Here is a 21,079-nt window from a genome sequence, read left to right on the forward strand (position 1 = left end):
GAAACTCAATCAGGCCAATAAAATCGTGTATAGAGTCGTTAGGTGGGCTTAACATACTGATTGATGGCAGAGTGGTTTGGCTTGAATTCCCTGCTACTTGAAAACAAATAAGATGGATGTTGCTGTTGGCGAACAGTGTGACACGAGTTAAGCTTTTATTAAGTTGGCAAACGTTTGAACTAGCCAACTAGCTCCGCTGGTGGGAAACGCATGGGACTCATAGCGCTGCCGCTGTCCTATTGCGTGCAGAGGGAATTTGAAAGACAACTGATTATCCCGCCCCTCGGACTGAGCACTGCGAACGGTAAGTGCCCAGACCCTATACATTTTAATGTGGGTCTGGCTCGTCAGGCTATGCAAAACGCCCATTCACAAAATCAAAGATTTGAAGAACTATTTGAACAACACTGCACAACTGTTTTAGCATTAAGTGATTTTTATTTCAATTTCTTTCAAGTCAACACATGTGATACAAGTATAATATTAAACCGTATATAAACAATTCTGAATAAATCTATTAAAACTGATGGTCCCGCTGATGGCTTTGAACAGTAGCCTATCTTATCACTAATATTACTTATTAATTATTACACTATTATTAACATAATCAGCCTACATGATAACAAAAAACATTTTTTGTTTTATATGTACAGATAAATGCAACTTATTTATTCACATTTTGTACAGCAGCAGATCCAAGCAATGTGCTCAGCCATTTCACACATTCATGACAGGGGTGAGTTGAAGAAGAGAGCTCTGGGGGTGAATGCCATTGCTCTTGGAGTGAAGCCTCTCAATATTCTGTAGGAAACCGCGACGTTTAAATCCCTCAAGTATCGCAGAGTTGCTTGAGGTCATGCTCATTCGAGTTCTGTGGACGTGAGAAACAGAAATATTGTTAAACAAAAACTAGGCATAATATATTTCCACTGATCTGAAATGTAAAGAGGATAAATATTCCTTACATAACTGTCATGTAAGTAAGGGATAATGGACGACACGGTGGTCTGTTCACAGAAGTTAATGCATGGTCGAGGTTGAATAAAACACAATATGACTCTGTGCTACGGACCATTGCACATGATAGGTCTCATTCTAGGTCTGTTGCTTGAGTACAGCAACCATGGGAGATATCTTGTCCTCAAATACTGATTATTTTAACAGTGGCTTCTTAAAATTCCTAAACACAAAATAGCCACTCAATAATACGACAGTTCACACAGGGGAATGGAGAATGTCTGGAATCTACAGGGGAGGACACAAATAATCCGGGGGGGGGGGGCACAGCTTTTACAGCAAAGAACTTACACAAACAGCAGTCATGCCCTTTTTAAGCTCACAGTGATCAGCCCAGCCTCAAAACATTTCCCGCCAATTCTCCTGATTACCACTATGCTATTTCCATAACGTAAATCCATTTCCCAACTTATATGCAAGAAATGTCTCTTTATTTCACTCTTCTAACCAGTAATTTACCTGCAACCATGTCGCCTACATAAGATAGATAGCACCATTAGCTCACCTGGGGGAATCAATCCCACTGTCCCCTGTGTTGCTTTGACTCTCTGTTGTCTCCCCTGAATGAGCCCCATTGGGACTGCTGTGGTTCTCGCTGGAGCTGAGAGGGACCCCTGGCTCTTGTGTGTCAAACAAGTTCAAGTTCTGGTGGCAGTTCTCCTGCTGTGACTCACTGCCCTGGTGAGCAGAAAGGTTCTCTCTCTCATCTAATGACTTCTGCAGTGTCTCTGCATCTGAGTCCATTTCACTTGTCTGGCAGTAATCAAATATGCTGCTGTCAATGGCGTCAGTGAGCTCCTTTTCCATCCTATTGATCTTGTGCAAATTTTTATCTCGATGTGGAGATCCATCTCTAAGGATGGTTTCCCTTAGTGAGATGGATGACTCACTTTGGGGGGGGTGATCATTGGGCTCATTCCAGCCACTGTCTTCCTTTCTGAGGATAACTCTCAGGGGCTCTTTGTAAAAACTGGACGCATCCAAGCTGCTAATCCAGTTACCGCTCCCAAACTGGGGTTTACAGTATTGAATCATGTTGGAATGCATGGCCTCACTGCTGTCAAGGGTGCACTCTTCATTCAAACAGAGAGAGCTACAGGCATCTTCATCTGTCACATCTGACTTCATGTATAGGTGATGGTCATCATCTGTGTAAACATCACTCTCTATTATACCAGAGCCCCTATGTTGTCCACTGCTGCTGACCAACTGCTGGCTCCCCAATATGTTATCAGTCTGCTGGTGAGAGGCTAAAAGATCTGGTCGATGGCTTGAATCCTCCTTCACGTCTATCTGTCTCAGGGATATCCTGCGTCGAACAGAGGGTTTAGGCCATGAGAGGGGTATATCTGTTGTTTCCGGGACAAGGGGATGATAGTCTGTCATATTGCCATGACATTTTAGATGTCTTTGGTCAGTCTCATGGCTGAAGTCAGCATCAAGTGTTCTGTGTTTTGCATCCTTGTCTTGTCTGAAATCTCTCCCTCTGGCATTATTTTCCTTTAGATGCTTTACTTTGTCTTCTATCCTTAAAGTGCTACTCTCTGGATAGATAGAGCTATAGTCTCCTGAATGCTCTTTCACAGGGTTACCATCAAGCAATGTGCCTACAGCTAGTTCTCTCTTGTGAAGATGCTCACAGGATCCTTCCATTGTAACATGTGTCTTATCAGGTTCTTCAGCTGTCCCTTTTGTGTGATGGGGATCCCATGACTTAGACCTGTGACTGGAACGATCTTTCTTTCCAGATGTTTGAGTTTTGCCATCTCTTCTCCTCTGTTCTCTGTGGCTTGAGGTCTGCAGTGTGTCCTTATTGGATATACCCTGAAAAGGGTTGTCAATGCGTTTCTTGTAGAGGCTTTTCGCATTTAAAACAGCAGAATCATTTTGATTCTCTGGTTCCTCTGTCTGGAAGTCTGGTTTGAGACGAGAGGGTGTGAGATCATGTTCCTCCATATCATCCTCACAATGAGGAGCCTTAGGCTTTGGTCTGTGTTCCTCTTTTGAAGAATGGCCTCTTCTCTTACTACGAGTGTTCTTTAATGCAGTCCTTTTGCCAGCAACCTTGGAAGAATGGTTCCTTGGTTTGGAGACCAGCATCTCAGTAGACATCCCTTTGTCCACCGCTCGCTCAACATCTCTCTCCTCCAGCTTCATCATAAGGGCAGTGTGTCGCACCAGGTTGTCCACTGTCAGTTCCGGGTTGATCCGCTTGATGATGGCATGCTCCAGATCTCTGGGAAGGTTGTTGAGGTCATTCTCATCTCTCACTGGCCACTCCTCAGGCGGGAACTGTCCAGAGAAAGTTGCATATTCCTTCTTCAGTTTTGTCTCCTTCTTAGCTGTGCTTCGCCGGAACAAGCTAAGGCTAAACTTGCGGCCAACTTTTTCTTTGTCCTTACGGCTTGTTGTTGTGGCTTTGCTGATTTCACTGGCCTGGCAGTCAGCAGCCGTAGAGGTGGACTGGTGCTGGACAGACGGTTTGTGTTCTTTGGGCCACTTGAGGCTCTTGCCAGTGCATTCACTGACAGAGACATGGTCTTGGACTGATGGTGTAACAGTGGAGACCGCCGTGAAACATCTACAGGACTTACAATGAGCCAGTGAGGGGGTCGCACCTGTAGCATCCAAACAATTTTCATTGCTCACTAGGTAGGTAATGGGGGGTGGGGAGGGAAGTTCATTTTCCCCTGTGCTCCACCAGTTTTTCTCTTTCACTGTGTTATTAGTGATGAAGTACGTTTGGGGTGTGACAATGAAGTAGCCCTCTCCAGTATGATAGATTTTTCTCTCCTTTATCAATGAGCCCAGAGCATTGTACAGGATGTCTTGAGTGGGGACAGTCATCCCTACAAGTAAAAAAAAAACATTTTATAGCTTTGCATTGTATTTGTTTCCATGCATGTTGATTGTAAATATGTCAAATATTAAATCTAAAACCGTGTTTTAAATGGACCTAGTGATTACCTGGATGAGCCTTCATCATATGCGTGATCAGCGCCTCCTGATTTACAGTGATATGGTCAGTATTCATGTCCGATATCAGCGAGCACAGAACCTCTGACAGTGGGATAAACTGCGACTGAGCAATGGGGGTCATCTGCACTGGCGACACATCACCTATGACAGAAGAAGCAGAGATGGAGCAAGATGAGGATTAGGATTTCAAAATGCTCAACATTTTCAGAACGTAATCACAGACTCTGGCACATAGGTTTAATAAGGAATAATGTAATGATGAGTGACTTAATGCTTGTCCTCTTGATATAACTCTATTAAAAACACCTTTCAACCGTCCACTCTACTGATTGATATTCAGACTATTTTTTTTAAAAAGTGACTGGAGGAACCATGTAACATAAACAAAGGTTTGATGTTAAATTAATAAAATAAAATAAATCAAACAATATCCTAACTATATGGTATACCAAATGTATTGACTAGGAAACAGCTTTATATTATAATGTTTTGTTTTATATTGTGAAGAATTTACAATCCTATTTTATGCATTGCACATGGGTACCACTGTACATGTAAAAACATTTGACTTTCCACCACATGGAAAAAAATGGTTTAGTGGAACTCTGAGTTGCTTACTGAGGGCGATCTAAAGAGGAGCCTACTGTGCCATAACAAAGCCTCTCTCCGTCTCAGTAATTCGGCCCCACCTTTCAGATTAGGAATGGACTTTGAAATGCTGACACCATGCTCTCAGACTATAGGCCCTCCTCAGTATTAAAGCCAAGTTGGCCACTTTAACTCATCACCTTAAGTGCAGTTTAAGAAATTGGTGACTTTCAACCAAAGCCTGGCTGTAGGAATACAGCATTTCTAGCCTGTAGTCTGTTTTCGAAACCATTTACAAACAGTATCTAATGATTAACCAATGTATTTAACCTGACACTGATTAACTGTACTTTCCGTTGTAAGTCAATAATTAGGCTAATGCACTCAAAACAAATAAAAATGCACTTGGTTTTCATGGAGTGGTGCTTTTTGTTTCTTTTATATTGCTTTTGTTTGACCAATAATCACATTTTGCTTATATGTTGATAACAGCAAACAATATAGTATTCTTTATTTTGCAATTATATTTGGGATGACCTGAGAGAGACTTCGGTTATAAAACATCTCTCAGTCATTCAGTTAGGCAGGGAGGTGAGGTGTCTAGATATGCTATGAGCACTCTGTCTAAAGGCCAACTATGCCAGGGCCCCTTGTCCTATCAGCCTGAGGAAAATAGTGCTTTGCTTGCACTGTTTTCAATTAATGTAAACATTCACAGCCCTCACACACTTCAGGCACTTATGTCAGGGGTAAGCAAAATAAACCCTTAATCAACTGACTAACAAAGCCAGAATCAAACATAGCCCCAAAGCAGCAATGCCCCTAAACTTTTGAAAATCACTCTTGCTTGAAGATAATAGTGCAGTGTAGCTCGTTTGAACCATTCCCTCTAAGTGTCTCCAGCTATATGTCAAAACGAAGAGGTGTCTATTATATGTCTTGGAGGTAATTTCTCAAAGCTTACACAGATTTAGCTAGATCTGAAAGCTGTTCTGTGGCAGACAGTTTATCCCTAAATCGGCCCTTCATCCTTTTAATCCCCTTTAATTGACTTTATTGGGTCAATTTCTTAAACGAAGCCCATCTGGCGCTATGCAAGACATATCCACTCTAACATACAGACTGAGCATAACTTGTTCCATGTACCAGGGGACAAATAGGGTAAAAGTACAAGGGAAATCAGCTGTTAGCAAGTCTTTTTTTTCTCTTCTGTGAGGACAGTCAGTGAAACAATACCAGTTCTCAAAGGGATATCCTGTTTTAGGATGCCCATTGTGTGTGTCCTTCAGACAGGAAAGAGCAAAGGAAAGACTGATGTGCCCCAGACGCTTAAATTAGGCCTGCGTAACACAACACAACATAAATCCATATGCACTAGAGAATGTTGAGAATTTGGATGAGAACTGCAAAAAAATACCATTTCCCACTGTGAGATGTGATGTGTGACAAGATGTTGGGAGCTTGTGTGTGTGCACAGGCTTTCATGGGGCATATTGTAAATACATCTGAAAGCCATTGTACTGCATGTTAGAATAATGAGCACAGTTCAAGTGAGAACATCAGCAAAGGGCAGAATAGTAGTATTGGGTTTCTGTAATGGGGTGTATGAAACAAGCTAGGGGGGAAAGCCTTTGTGAAAGGATGAGGAAAAGGCAGATTATGGTCCTAATTCAGCTCCGCATTAGAGGGTGTGACTATCATTGGGGATGATTGTAACTCTCCTCTCTCAAGGGAAAAATACTCTATACCCACCGTAACATGAAGCTGAACCTTTGTCATGCTCACATGAATACCCAGCTCAGTGCCATGGTAACAGCAAGGCGCACGACATGCAGGCAATGCAAAATAAGTCACGGGATGTATTTCATTATTTTTAGGGACACACAAGTAGTAGAACAAAATTCATTTCATGTTGTGTCTGCCTTTTTTTTCCAAGGGGAAAAGACTGAATGAACATCTTGAGCACATCAACTGAAAACCTTGCAGCATCTCTCTTGATTAAATCTGCACCAGCCACCAAATGCCCCATCCATGTCTGATAAATGCCACATGTACTTACAATGTACCTACAGGGGCATGTTACTGCCCCAGTCACATGAATCCCATGACTCTTATTACATTACACTGCAACCATCTACATATCAGGCCACAGAAAAAAATCACATAACTCTGAAGACAGCTGGTTGCAAAAAATCTTGATAGTAATTTGCTTTCCACTATTCCACACTCTTTTTTTAAAAACATTCTTAATACAGTGCGCGTTGCTCTATTAATGCAGTGCTGTTATAATCTCTTGTCGTTTCCCTTTTCCACCATGGCTCTCTTTCATTTAGCCCATGACAAGAATAAGCCCAATTCTCTTTTTCAAAGAAGACAAATCACTGGGGCAATTCACTTGTAAGCTTGCAGCTTGAGTCCACAAACGCACCAAACTGATGATGGGGGGTTGGTCTTCTCCATACTCTCATGTGTGACACGTTTACTCTGCTTGAACTAATAAAGCTGAGACCTTAATGAGGTGGTATCATTCCTTCCCACGACCACAAACACCAACCACCAGGACCACCACAGTTCACTCTGTGTGGGCAAATAACCACTATGGTCTGGAGGTGAGCTACACAAATAAACACAGACTGGTTTTGAGGGCAAGAGATTTGAGAGGGAGAGTGATGGGGAACGAGCACAGTGTAACCTGAGCACTTCACACATCTTGAACATGTTGTTGTCTCACCACATCCAAAGACAAGTCGTCTCAGCAGACTGGACTAGCCAACATGTGGACATTCCGAAAAAGGTCCAGGACTGATGGTGACCCATAAAAGTAACATAGTGATCATCTGAATGCAGAGTGCGAATTACCCCACCATAATTGGGGGGTACTGCTCCTTCACTTCTTCCATGACCATCATGGTCCACTACCATATCAATCCACACCGTGATCGCCAAGTGCAACATGTGTTGTGCAACACATAAGGTCTAAACATGCAACAAACTGATAATCAGTAGGCTACATAATATCTCATCGTTCTTATATATCCTGTCGTCTCCCTGCGGCCTGCTCACGGCTTTCATCCTGTGCCTCTCCTGTCTGCTGAGCACCCTTTTCATTAACACATATGAACAGTGTATAAAACCTAACTGCACCTACATTTTTAATGTAATTGTTTGTAGATCTTAGTGTTCTATAGTGTTCATAGTGTAATATATCCTGCTTACTCTTTTAGCACCAAAAAGGTGCCTGATGTCTGTGTGCCCTTTCCTTTTCCTCATAGTGTCTCTTAGAATAAAATAAAATCTAAGATAGTCAGGGTTCTCAGATGAAACTATTTATTGAACTAAAAATATGAAATTATAGAATGTAAAAACAATACAAACCAATTCAAAACAAATTCAAAAACTAGCACATAGCCTACTATTTAGCCTAGGCTACTTGGGTCTTTTTATGTTTCCACAGGTTTCACTGATGTTATGTAGACTAAGCTACATCAGACCCTCTTGTGCATACATACCGGTAATATAAAAACACAGGATCTGTGCCAAACTAATTTCAAAAGGGCACAATAATTTATTCAAGATAAAATGAGAATGGACACCTAGGCTATGGAGTTCATCTCCTTACCTCACCACAATGTAAAGCTTGATTTAAATAGAATTAGCCTATCTTGCTAACTAACCTTGGTAACTAACCAAGGTCCACTTTACTAGCCTCAGTGGGTAAGTAGCAAATAAGTAGCCAGTAATTCAATGTATGAAGACGTGACATGAGCTATGAAAGAACAAAACACGTTTATAAATGAAGGTTGTAAAATAACACATTTTCAACAAGCTAGACGTCAGCTAGCAACTTACATTTACCCATGCACATCAGCAGCAAACCGAATTTAGCCTACTGGAGGAAGTTACTTAGCGTTTTGTCATTCAATGTTGACACTTGCTTGAGAAGTTGAAGTCGTTCTCTATCTCAGTTGCTTATAGCGCCACGGTGATTAAAAATGGTATGGTCCACAATAGGGGTGTCTGAAATCGCTTTACATGAAAATGTTCCTACAGTAAAAATAGGAGTTGACTTGTATTGTAACTGTAATATCACAATATCAGAAAAAACATCTGACCCCCCCAAAACTGATATTTTTGTCTATTTGGGGGGTACTGGGTCTTCATTGGGGGGTATAGTACCACCCAGTACCCCCTGTAATTCGAACTATGTCTGAATGCCCTTTACACTATACACCAAACATAACAAAGGCACCTAACCAGTGGTAATTGCTTGAAAGCAGTGCTGAGTATCAAATTTGAGTTGATAATGAGGTAATGACACCTCCCCTGCTGCCAGATTACAGTTTGCATGCACCCACAAGCCCTTCAGTTGTCTTTGACACCAAACTACTAACCTTCAAAAACACTATCCCTTTCAATTCCAATTTAATGACTATTCAGGGGAGTGACAAAACAACTATTTCAGAATCCTCATGAGATCTTGCATTGCTATTGCCTACGTGACCCAACCAGATTCAAATTCAAATCAAGTTGCTCAGCAGTGCCAGCTCGGTATTATCTGGCTGGTCCCATCTTTGTTTCAATTGTATTTTTACACAAATTCTAATAATCTGATAATGCACGTTAAGAAATGGGCATGCTCTTACGCCAGGACCTTCACTATAGGGCTCTTCTCTGATGTTAAGAGCAAGTGGGGCTCTTTGCTACACCTAATAGCGTGGGTGCTAAAAGGACTTTACGAGATTGTGCTGCTCTGGCTGCCACGGAACTGACAGATGTGGAGGGAGCCATAAAAAGGGCCATAAACGTATTGAAAAGAGCCTTCTCCTGTGCCAGTTCTTTAGATCTGCCACACAACAGCCTCTAAGGAAAGCCATTTTGTTTTGAGCGAATAGGAGACGTTTGGACCTCTGCTCATGATGAAACGGCAATTATAAGAAGGCTGTAGCAAGTGCTGCTACAGAATCATTTTAACATACAACGTGCAATGTGGCATCTTAAACATCAAGTTAACATATAGCCATGCATACAATATTACTAGGCAAATATTTCATCTGAATATTTAACATTATGTGTATTCCTCTTGTACTGATAACACAGTGATGTTCCATGGTAATTACAGTCCCATTACACACCATAAAATGTGCTGAGGTGTTGAGTAGTTTATGGTTCTCTAGATTGTTACCCCTTGATATCCGTAAAATCTCCCTGCACACAGGGAGTAGGTATGTCTATATTTACATTGCCAGGTTCTCTGTTTGAAAGGAGTGACATAAAATGGGGTGCAAAGACCACAAATTTGCCCATGTCATTATCGTGATTTTATGAGAAACAAAGAGAGGAATTCCAAAGTCCCAAATATTTTCAGGTATCTACAACCATCAACTGTATTGGTAACATTAATTTTTACGTTTTTGAATCCATGATATTTGATGTTAATACATGGGAATGCCATTTAGAATTAAACATGGTTTAACCATCATATAATGAAAATACTCTGTTAAGTGACTAATGTGGTCTCACTCCACTGTCACAGATTTCACTGTTCTGCACATGAGTCTACTTTTTGATATTGGAGACTTTAAGTTACTTCAAAAGAGGCTTTAATTTCCCTGAAAAGCCTGCCAATAGTGATGGGCAAATGAAGCTTTGGTGAACCACTAAACCACAGCAGTGTGAAGCTATAGCAACACTATATGAAAAAATCCAATATGGCTGCCACATGTAGATTTTTCAACATAAAAGTCCTTACCCAAACCAGTATAATATATTATATTATGTAACCAAAAATATTGGCTTGCTAAGGACTTTTATGTTGAAAAATGTATGTGTGGCGGCCATCTTTTTGCTTTTCAGCTAGTGTTGCTAACCACTGCTGTGGTTCAGTGGTTTACCAAAGCTTCATTTGCCCATCACTACCTGCCAATGACCTCACCTCATTCTATTTAGAAAAGTTGCTCTGATGCTGTAAATGTTCACAAACTTCATAATCCCTCTGCTTGAGATATTTCACATGGCAATCTCGCTAAAATTGTTTATGCCATGGTTTCATTTTCTTGTTTCCCTTTAAATTATCCATCTTTTGCTTGAATCCTCACCCACTGTGATGAACCCTGACTGATCTAATCTCCGGTTTGACATCTATGGCTTAGTGGAATGCTGTAGGGTTGAATTTCATAAGATCTACTTCAAGATGTTAGGATGTTCCAGGTGTTTCAATATGCTCCACCCAAGAAGTTATCCATTACAAGGACTAAGGGTTTATGAGCACTTCCACTCGCCTAATCAAGATCAATGGTGTTAATTCACACCAGATGAGGCATGTTTCCTCCACACCAGCGACGTCAGATTCAGCATCTGTTGTCTCGCTGTTTGGCAACCTGGGCATCCGAACAGCTCAATCACAATCTGAATGATGTGCACTTTCATTGCGTCATTGTTTCATCCACAACAGAAGACCAAGCCAGCATCGTCACTGTCAGATGACAACTCAACGAGAAGTCCTCTGGGAGGTCAAAACCAATCTCCTGTTTCCACTCAACACAGAGGTTACATCACCTCTCCAAACTGCTTCCTTTAGCCAACAACAAAGTGAGGGCTGAAAAAAGAAGGGGGGAACGTGAAATCCTATCAGTGCTGGGCTGCAGAGTAATTCTCTCATTTATTTTTGTTGGCAACACTCAAATGTAGGTTGAGATTTTCATAAATGCGGCCTTCAGTCTGTATCCTGTTAAAGGCAGACTTCCTATATAATAGGAAAAGGATACAACCAACAGTGTCCTGCATGCTTTGGATAGAATAGAGGTCAGAGTTTCAGAAAGCAGGGCAAGGTCTCCTTCCATATCTGCACTGATAAAAAAAGACATCCATAAACAGCAATTCACTGGCAAGACACCCTGCAAGAGTGCTTGAAATGCAGGCTCAAATATATGACTTACAAACACTTGAGAATAACAGATTTCAGATACAGTCAAGACATTGCATCTGATGTTCAGTTTAAAAATATTCTGAATGGGTGATTTCAAGATAACTTAAGTCACAAGGAGAAATTGGATTTTAGGTTTAAGTTAAATTAGCCAAGCCTTGGAGGAGACAGGCATGTGTTGTTTGAAAGCAGAAAGAGGCAGTCTTAGGAAAAAGTTCCATCCATCTCCTTGGCTTGTCAAGGTTGTTTAACTCCACTGATGGATACAGGTTTGGGAGGATTTCACAGAAAAGCAGCTTGTCTAAAAGATGCTAACTACTTACATCTGGTTGATGCTGAGTCTAGGGTGTTTTGTTACATCCAAAAACATTCCTTCTCTGCTTCTGCAGGCAGCTGGTGGCAAGACTGGTCAGTGACAGTTTACAGGGATTTTCTAGTGTATACAGTTGTGATTAAATAGTCAAAAGAACAATCATTTTCAGCAACTAGATCCATTACTTAACTAAATGCTACTGTTCCTTAGCTTAGCAAACACCTGGGAAAAAAAAAAATACCAGTCAACAAAAAATGAACAATCAAATGAATTACAGTCTTGTTTGACCTTCATGGTTGTTTTAGAAGGTTAAAAGATCCTTAGTCTTAATGAGAGAATGTCTGTACTTTTATGAGAGGATGATAGTGGCATTGTGTCTCCTTGTTCAATGAGGAACACCTGGCCCATCTGTCTTTATGCGCAGAGGTCAGCGATGACCCTCTAGAAGTGAAGGACTTGTGACCTCTGACAACCAGTTATCCATGCAAGCAACCTACACTGCATGAGCTCAACAGGGTGTTTTCCTTCAAGTAACAGACACAGCGAAGGGCACATCACAGCTAACACGCAGAAGATCCCCACCAAGGCCACCATTCCTTTCAAACATTTAATCATACTAATAACATCCAACAAAAGTCAGGAAGGCACAAATACTACACTTTTAATAACAAAAGTACTGGCCAAAGGTTGTTTACATAACTTTGAGTCAAATTATTATTCACACATCTGCAAGCAAGACATTTTACATATCTTAGCACAAAAAACAATGCATCCAATAGGAAGACAAAATATGTTCGGAGACAATAAGTTAAAACAGACAGGTCGATTGCGTTCATCGGTATAGGACACCTAATTACAACGTAGAGCGGCTCAGTATAAATGTTTTACCGGAAGGATCTCTCTGCTCACAGCACAATGCAGTCTCACTTAATAATGCAGTAAGTCCACGGCCAAAGTCAGAGCAGCATCTTATTTCAGACATGAGAGGCCAACACATTTTAACATCATTAATAAAACCTCAAGGCCAAATCCATGATTCACTGTTTATCATGTACAGTTTATACTCATCCATAAAGAGAAGCCATTTTGTCCATTAGTCTAGTATCAAACTATGTCCGCAATAATAATTTAAAGGTTCAAGGGCAAAACCAAATAGAAAGGTATTCGTCTTGAGCTTAGTCTTAAATTCAGTACTATTCAGCAACAATAATATGGGTGGAGTACTTGAATTGTATAGATATATCAAACATTTTGACTTTAACTCCAAGAATACATCCTTGAGGATATTTTTTCAGGGTTTATAAAGGCCAGAGTGACTTCACTTTTTCAGACAGGCATACATTTTAGTGCTATGTGGGGCCCTCCTCTTCTCATTTCTGTTCTGAAGCGCCTGGCAAAGGCAGAGCCCAAGAACAATCAGTCTTTTGACTGCATGTGCACTGACAATCATGATGGGAGCAGGGGCTAATAAATCACCTCGTCTGCTCCTACCAAAACTCAGCTTCACACTATCAGTAGCTATAAATGAGTGCAAATGTCTCTCAGAAACAGAGTCTCTATTGTGGAAAATAAGTCATAAGCTATTTCTCACTGTAGAAGGCAAACAGGATCTTTGCTATCGAAATAATGAATGCATTTGGTTTTCTAAAAGCTACTTTGTGACACACAATTATTCATAACTTGCTAATATAAAATATGAATGAAAGTTTTAAACTCATAATGTCAACATGGTGTCAAGGCTTTTTGTTCAGTTCTCCATTTCAGCAGACACAGTCTGTCAGTGCCCATGAAATTGGAAGACATGAATTTAGAGGGTGGGAGGTCTGCGCTACCTGTCTGGTGGCCACTAGGAGGATGGCAGATCAGATCATTGAGTGTTTGTGTGTGTGCATGTATGCGTGTCTGTGTGTATGTGTGTGTGTGTGTGTGAGAGAGAGAGAGAGAGAGAGAGAGACTGAGAGAGAGAGAGTGCATTCTTTAGATGCAAGCAACATAAATTCCAGAGATTGGTATTGAAACTGAACAATCCATGGCTATACCCTAAAATGTTCAGAGGATTCTTTCCTTTATTCTTCAAAGTGCACTTCTGCCAATATACCTGGGTTTGTCAACCATCTGATGTACCACACACAACCACTTCTGGTTATGGACACAGTTTCAAACAATAAGAAGCAAGTTTTGTCATGCAACAAGCACATGTGGGTTACAATAGTGAGCTGTGAGACTATCTTGGTATAGAATTGGTGTTTACCTGATCTACACTGAAGATTTTCACAGTTGCAACAATATTTTGCCCTCTATAGGCCTATAAAGTACCTTTATGAACACACCTTTGTATAGGCTGTAGAAAACAAAAATATACTGTCTTGTGTCAAATGATTCATATGTTGAAGGTTATTATTTAAACTAATAACCTACTGTATTAAAATGTCACAAAACAATGGACAGAAAACTTAAAACATAAAAGCAGCAAGGTAATAGCAAGCAAGCATAAAATGACCCAAAAATACTGTTGTGGAAGGGATCACGTTGGCCAGCTAGAAACAGTGGAACATTACTTCACAGAGAATAATATAAGTTGTAATGACACCTTTTCTCATCTAGCCCAATGATTGAGAATTGCTTTGTAAACAAATGCTACGCCTCACTGAGTATTTCCAATTTAAAATTACAACCACCAATTTTCAATTGAGCTGTAGGCTACAGTAGGCTACACATTGAAGTTTTTTGAAACTTTGCACTAATTATGACCTAGGCCTACTACTGCTGTTACTGGTCATATGGCGTCCAACATAGCCTGGACAACCTCGCTGCATAGAAATAGCCTACGTATGAAAACTGAAAACATACCCACTGCTTTGATGACAAACCCTCTGGGAGACCTCAGTGCCCTGCGCATCCATGCCTCCCTCAGCACCTCCAAATTATTTGCATTTCCTTCAACAAACAATACCAAATTCTCCATCCATCCCTGAAAGTGAACTTCAGAAACGGCATTTACCAGTCTCTTATTCCAGAAACTCCGCAGATTTTGCGCTTTAAAATCCGCGAAAATGTCCTGACCACTCGCAGTAGTGGCGGTGTGTTTTTCTCCACCGGCTCTTACATTCTCCACGTCCTTGCAGAGGATCACAGCAAGCGACGCTGCCGATAGTTTAACAATCCTTTGCTGCTGAGACATTATCCTAGTGTTAGCTCAAAGAAGAACGAAATCAAGGTGAATGTTTGTAGCAAAATAGGCACTCCTTAGGCGAGTTTGCCCCTCATTGGCGTCTTGTAAAGGGGATACAGTCTGACACATTCCGACAGACTTCCACTGCCTTGACAATCCACTAGACGTCTGAATAGTTATTCTCTGCTCCCAAGGTAACCAATGCTGACGGTGTCAAGGGAGGGGTACTGGATTTGTTACAAACCAATCAAACACCAAAGCTCGTTCACACAGGCGTGTTTTCTCTTGCAAGAATCAGGTATAGCCTATAAAAAATCTGTGTTTTCAGAGTAAGAATTTTGAGTTTCGAGTCTTTTACTCTTAGCCTACTTGAAAATAATTAATTTATTGCTGTGCATGTTGTAATGTCCTTAGACACAGAATGGCAATTTCTGCATGCATATTTCTTAGCAAGGGAATAACAAAGTAACAGTAGGCCTATCCATGGTTAGCAAAAAACATCTGAAAGATTCTTGAATACTCAAATTAATCAAAAACTGTAACTAAAGGGTGAGGCTGCAAGGCAAGGCTTGGCAAGATATTGACAACAGGCTTGGCAGGTAGGCTACACACCATTAAACTGAGCACTATTTGACTGCACATCAAGTCATTAGTTAACCACAAACTGGAAACTCGCTGAGGTATAAAACCTAATGTAAGTCCTATATATTTTTTTTATAACACATGATTTCCAACTTAGAAACTCATTAGTGTTTCACATGCTGCTATATAACAACCAGAAGAATAAAAGAACAGTTGCACCTCATCCATCTGCTTCCGCAAAATCAAAAGAACAACAAAGGTTTGTACTAGGAGCCTAAAGGGAAAAGGTGTGTTTGTGTGTGTGGGGTTGGCTTCACAGCCATGACCTTTTGTAACCTATAGCCCTGCCCTTGAAACTGGATATTGCATTTCCCCCATGCATAGCCTACATCAGCCTTCCCCATAAATAATGTGGACTGAATTGCACATATCCACCATGCCGGCCCATGATGTAAATTATGTGTATAGCCATCATTTCCAACGGAGGATCGTAAATATGTGGTTAGAAAAGACCACCTCGATGTGCTAAGCTATTGTTTTCTAAGTTTCTTTACAAGCTCTCCTAATTATACACAATTAGACTGCTTTCTGCATCAGTGGTCGGGACAACTTGGCCTTCGCCTGAAAGAACTTGCCAGGTTTCTAAATGCAGAGGTGGTCCAAATACCGCACCATTTCAGTTCAGCCAATTTGTACTGAGGTTCCATATACAAATTCCATCATATGGGAAAACTATGATGGATTGATAATATTCATGACAAAAAATATAAACAATCTTTTTGTAAATAATCAAATCAAAAAAGCAATTTAATGTAATTGTAGTAGGCTAATAGCCCAAATGTTTCAAACATGTACATGAATCAGAGTTTATTTCACTTTGATTTACACTTTAAGTTTACTCTAGTTACCAGTCATCACTGAGGGAAAAAAACAACAAAAAAACAAAGGTAGCTTTGTGTTTGGTGGGCAAAGCACAAACATCTTAATAACACCATAATATGTTGTTGTCAGAAGTAGAATGGTTTTCCCTTTCTCCTGGCCCAGAGACAGGCGCACTCTATTTCTCCTCCTCCATTTCTGACATTTTCATTTGGCTCCTTCAGGTTGGTTGTAAAGTCACATTTCTGAGTTCTGGAGCTCTCAGTGCCAATTCAGACTTTTTGCTCATTACTCTTTTATCAGGCTCGTGCATTTGCTCTGTTCTGTTGTAAAGAGGATCAAAGAGAGTGCACTCTGGGGAACAGATTTATGGTGTCTGTTGACTTATAATAAGCATCTCAAATGTGCTGAAGTGCCTTTAGACATGGAGGAAAAATCAATGGTAAAATCAGAGGGAGGGTCAGATTTTTGCTGAGCATGATAATACACAACCAACACAGAACACTGAATCATTTGAATTATTCCTGTCAGATCATCATTGGGTCATTTTATTGTAACGCAATATAAACCAGTCCGCAGTCAATAACTTAAAAGATCATTGTCCTATCATAGGTTTGCCAGAGGATAGAATGCTTAATTGTAGGCCTACAACAATTCATCTTAATATATTATATAAGTATATACTATATATATTTAAGATGAATTGTTGTAGGCCTACAATCCTAATCACTAATGTGTGATTCATGGGAGTCAGCCTTAACAGACAGTTAACTTAAAGAGAGGGTTGACATACAAGCAAACAGGTTTACACCTCCCAACACCATTCAAGTTTACTGCCTTCACTGTTTAGGGTGTAATTATACAGGTGCGTACACATTCAAGGTGTTAGTTCTTCTCTTCTCCTTAAGGAATTACTGTTCCTTTCAATAGGGCTTATTCGCAAACACCGCCGCGGCCATATTGTTGATATGACATTCCAGTTCTATAGGCTATTCTATGTGACAATCGCCTGTAGCGCGTAGATTTGAGCTGAGCAGAGCACATAGCCTAACGGCTTCATCTCGTCAATATAAGTAGCCTAAATAAACGTATGGACCCATATCTAATAGCATTAAGTAAAGATCCGTCATTATTGTCAACTGTAAATTACCCCGATATTTGTTTATAGCCTGTCTTGTTCATACATCGGCACACGTCGCAGCTGAAGGGGACAAGTCGCCTGAGTCAAGGTCGGCGTATTTGTTACACCAACGACATCGTCTAACATTGCCATGATCGCAGAGAATAAAGTTGCATCTCATTGGAATGCAATTGTATCTTGCGTTTGCCTGTTGCTCACAACCTGCAGCCAAGGACTTTGCTAAAGTAGTTTAAAGTGGGTTAGCCAGTGATCGTTTTTGTCTGTCTATGATGCAACTACATGGTCTGGAGGCAGAAAAGGCTAACATATTTCTCTGTAACATTTCCAAAATCCAAGTGAACAAAACACTATACAAATCAGAAGTATCTACTGATATCTTTCTCCGTTGAGTTTGTTCCTACTATTTGCCACTTGCCGTGCCACTAAGACAAGCTGAAAAGGGCGCATCATGAATAAATATATTATAGGCTACTGTAAACGTTGGCTAACGTTGCCTACCTAGCAATGCTATCTATGCAAATGCAATATGTCCAAAGGTAATCTACGGTAGGCGACTACATCAGGCTACTGATGTAGTCGCATAGGATTGCATAGGGGCAGCTGTCTGCGCTGTCTAAAACGTATTTAACTTAAGCCCACAGAGGACAATATAATATAGTATTAATAATACAAATAATAATGGCGATGTGAGGAGTTGGCTGTAAGTTTAGCCTAGGCTATTTATCCTATGCCACAAGTCTCTCCTGCGCTGACTACTTCTCAGTCTCACTATTTTCTCGTTTTCTGACCATGTCAACATTGAGCAACGAAAATAAGGGAGATTTTCCGGGTTAAATTTCAACATTCGTCTTTCTGTTGCTATCCCTCTGCTGAGAGCAAGAATTCGTAGGCCTACTACAAAACTGCTGCACTAATTAAACGAGGTGTGAAGCTAAGCCAGATCTAATGAGATTGGCGTCAAATCGTGCTCTCTCCCACACTGTTCTGTGTAGGTCGCCTTCAGGCAAGCAAAACGATGCTTTAAAAACATATTTTCGTTGGAAGGGCAGGGGGTACAGGACAACAGTACAGAGACGGCCAAGTCCGATGGGGCTAATGTTACGAAAGTAATAAAATATGGGATATTTTACCAAGGCCGTAGTCATGATGTCAACATTGGGGGGGACCAAATCTGTGGTGGGGTCTGAGGGACCCCCAAACAGAATTTCAATACATTTCCTACCATGCAAAAATATTATTAAAAATCACAAACAAGTCGTTAGTTAGGTCAGTCAATTAGGTTATTCCAAACTTTTGACGGACACAGATGCCCCCCCCCCCCCCGTGAGTTTTTTTGTGAAAAGAAGGGTGGAGAAGAAGCAACTTCACTGGTCCATCTTAAATATCTTATGATAACCTCTATATTACACAGAATGTGGTTCTTTGACTTATTACTTACACCTGAAGCCTTAGACTCATAGGTTTGGAGCCTAATAAGATTTTGTCTTTTAATTTAGATTTTATTATGCTGGCGGCTAATCACACAATTTTAACGTAGTTTGAAAGGGACAGGATTCAGGAATAGGCCACTAAGACAGGCCCCTTTTCTGTCTGACTCACCTCATGTTACCCCTGTATGCATTATAGACTGGCTTCTGACAGAATGACGTTTTGTGCCAACATGTAGAAACACTAGGCCTACAAAAGCCTTTAATTGGTGAATGGAGGTGCAAATTCCTTTCTTTGGTTATTGTCCGCGATTCACATTAACTGTAGGCCATCACGTATTGTAAACGTCACCACATTTGATCACGTTTTGCCTGCATGGATGCGCGATTGCCCATTTAAATAATATGCAAGATGCAACAATCATTTCTAAGAGGCCTATACATGGTAATTTCTGGCATTACTACTAGCATATGAATGCATTATTTATGTTGAAAGATGTGAAAGAAATGACACAGGCTTGCACAAATTCATAATTTAAAATAAAACGTTTCACTTTCGCTATCATTGCGAGAATAGGCTACAATATGGAAAATGTTCCCTTTCAGTCTGATCGGCTCCAAACATGTATGGGATTTCCTTAGCCTGTGCTACACCTTTCCAAGAAGTTTTGTGAAAATTGTACCGGTAGCTTTTGCGATATTGTTGACAGCCCTACCTCACCGCAGTAGGGTGCAGTAAATGGAAGCTTTTGATAGCGCACGCCACTAACGAAAAACGGAAAATCACCAGGACAAACCACCCAGGGGTGTAGGCTACTCTGGAACCATAGGTCACTAATTTGTGCGTTATTTACGTTTGATTACATTTCAGATACGTGTTGGTTTCCTGTAGGCCTAGTATAGCGCTTTATTCTTTCTTTATTTTTCTATGTCCGAATATTGGGGGGGACATTTTGGTCATATTTGAATATTGGGGGGGACACGTCCCCCTCAATGTCTATGGTGACTACGGCCCTGTATTTTACGGGAAAATATTAAAACAGGAAGACAGCTGGAAAAAAGTTGACAGGTATGTTTCTGACAGTGGGTGACTCTAGGGCTATTTGCTGTTTTTAGAACGGCCTGTATTGCTGTTGTTAGAACGGCCTGCCCTGTAGCCTAGTCCTATTGCAACATAGGCCTACCATCACGTTAAATTTTGTACAAATAAATAAATAGCCTACAGCGATCATACCGGCGCTGTCGCGCTTGTCAATTGACAGCTGCATTAAATAGAACCACCTATGCATTTTCTATATCAACAAAATGGCCGCTGCGAACGTTATTACCTGATTATTACGTAGATCGAATAAGCCTAATTGTACTGTAACAAGCTGAATAATGCTATACTAAGGGTCTCTGACTAGGAGATTCCTAAAACAAAATGGGTGAGATCTCTTCCTATGCCTAGTTAGTATGGCCTTTGGTCAATACCCAGAGTTGAATATATCTTTCTGCAAACCTGTTCCTGTTCTCAGCAATGCACATGAAGGCCCATCATTTGGTTCCAAACACAAACCAGTCCTAATGAGGTTGACTAATGAAGAACCCACCGGCAGCAGCCTGACTCAGGGTTCCTCTGATCCTGGTACGGCATTGGGGAAAATCTGGTCAATGTCAACTGTCACCTCTGTGACAAGGCAAGGCTTGTGGAAGGCTTACCAAAATGAACAATTAGTGCCTCAAACATAACGGTATCCGGGCAGGATTTCAGGGTCTTGGTAGAACAGACAAAAATGTATATAATCCCTCTATTCTCACAGACCGTCTACTGAGTGACCGAACAGGAATGCAGGAAACACCTCCCATGGACTTCCTGGTCTGGTATAATGCTTTGCACTTCAATCACGAAGAATGAGAGACGCATCCTGGTCAGCATTGTGATTTGAGGGCAAATTCTTGTTCAGCCAAAGGAAAAGTCTGTTTATTTGATCAGAACAAGGGAGTGTCAATGGCTGAACTAAAAGTGGACCAAATCAGGATGGAGAAATGATCCACTACCAAGTGTTATTCATTCAGA

At 40.8% G+C, this 21,079-nt stretch overlaps 1 protein-coding gene across 2 annotated transcripts; it reads right to left on the reverse strand.

Annotated features, from left to right (window-relative positions):
- Window positions 1-410: 410 nt before the first annotated feature.
- Window positions 411-15,139, reverse strand: stox1 (storkhead box 1). Of its 2 annotated transcripts, none has more exons than XM_076286175.1 (4): window positions 14,674-14,860; window positions 3,985-4,137; window positions 1,523-3,866; window positions 411-871 (listed from the first exon to the last, which is right to left on the reverse strand). In XM_076286175.1, the coding sequence occupies exons 1-4, from the start codon at window positions 14,720-14,722 to the stop codon at window positions 718-720; spliced, it is 2,700 nt and encodes an 899-aa protein (XP_076142290.1). In that variant the 5' UTR covers window positions 14,723-14,860; the 3' UTR covers window positions 411-717. The 2 variants fall into 2 exon arrangements, with proteins under 2 accessions (XP_076142290.1, XP_076142289.1); XM_076286174.1 differs by having other exon boundaries at window positions 412-871; window positions 14,670-15,139.
- Between the last annotated feature and the right edge of the window lie 5,940 nt (window positions 15,140-21,079).

This window comes from Alosa pseudoharengus, unplaced genomic scaffold (assembly GCF_046254945.1).
Source record: "Alosa pseudoharengus isolate Yale_2024_CS ecotype anadromous, Long Island Sound unplaced genomic scaffold, YU_APseudo_1.1 YU_APseudo_1.1_scf_15, whole genome shotgun sequence".
Classification (NCBI taxonomy): domain Eukaryota; kingdom Metazoa; phylum Chordata; class Actinopteri; order Clupeiformes; family Clupeidae; genus Alosa; species Alosa pseudoharengus.

Excerpts from the sequence above, each read along its gene's own strand:
- stox1 (XM_076286174.1), bottom strand. The coding sequence starts at position 15,000 with ATGTCTCAGCAGCAAAGGATTGTTAAACTATCGGCAGCGTCGCTTGCT. Across the intron at positions 3,867-3,984 it reads TATGATGAAGGCTCATCCAG|GGATGACTGTCCCCACTCAA; the intron begins GTAATCACTAGG and ends TTTTACTTGTAG. Across the intron at positions 872-1,522 it reads AGTGGGATTGATTCCCCCAG|AACTCGAATGAGCATGACCT; the intron begins GTGAGCTAATGG and ends TCACGTCCACAG.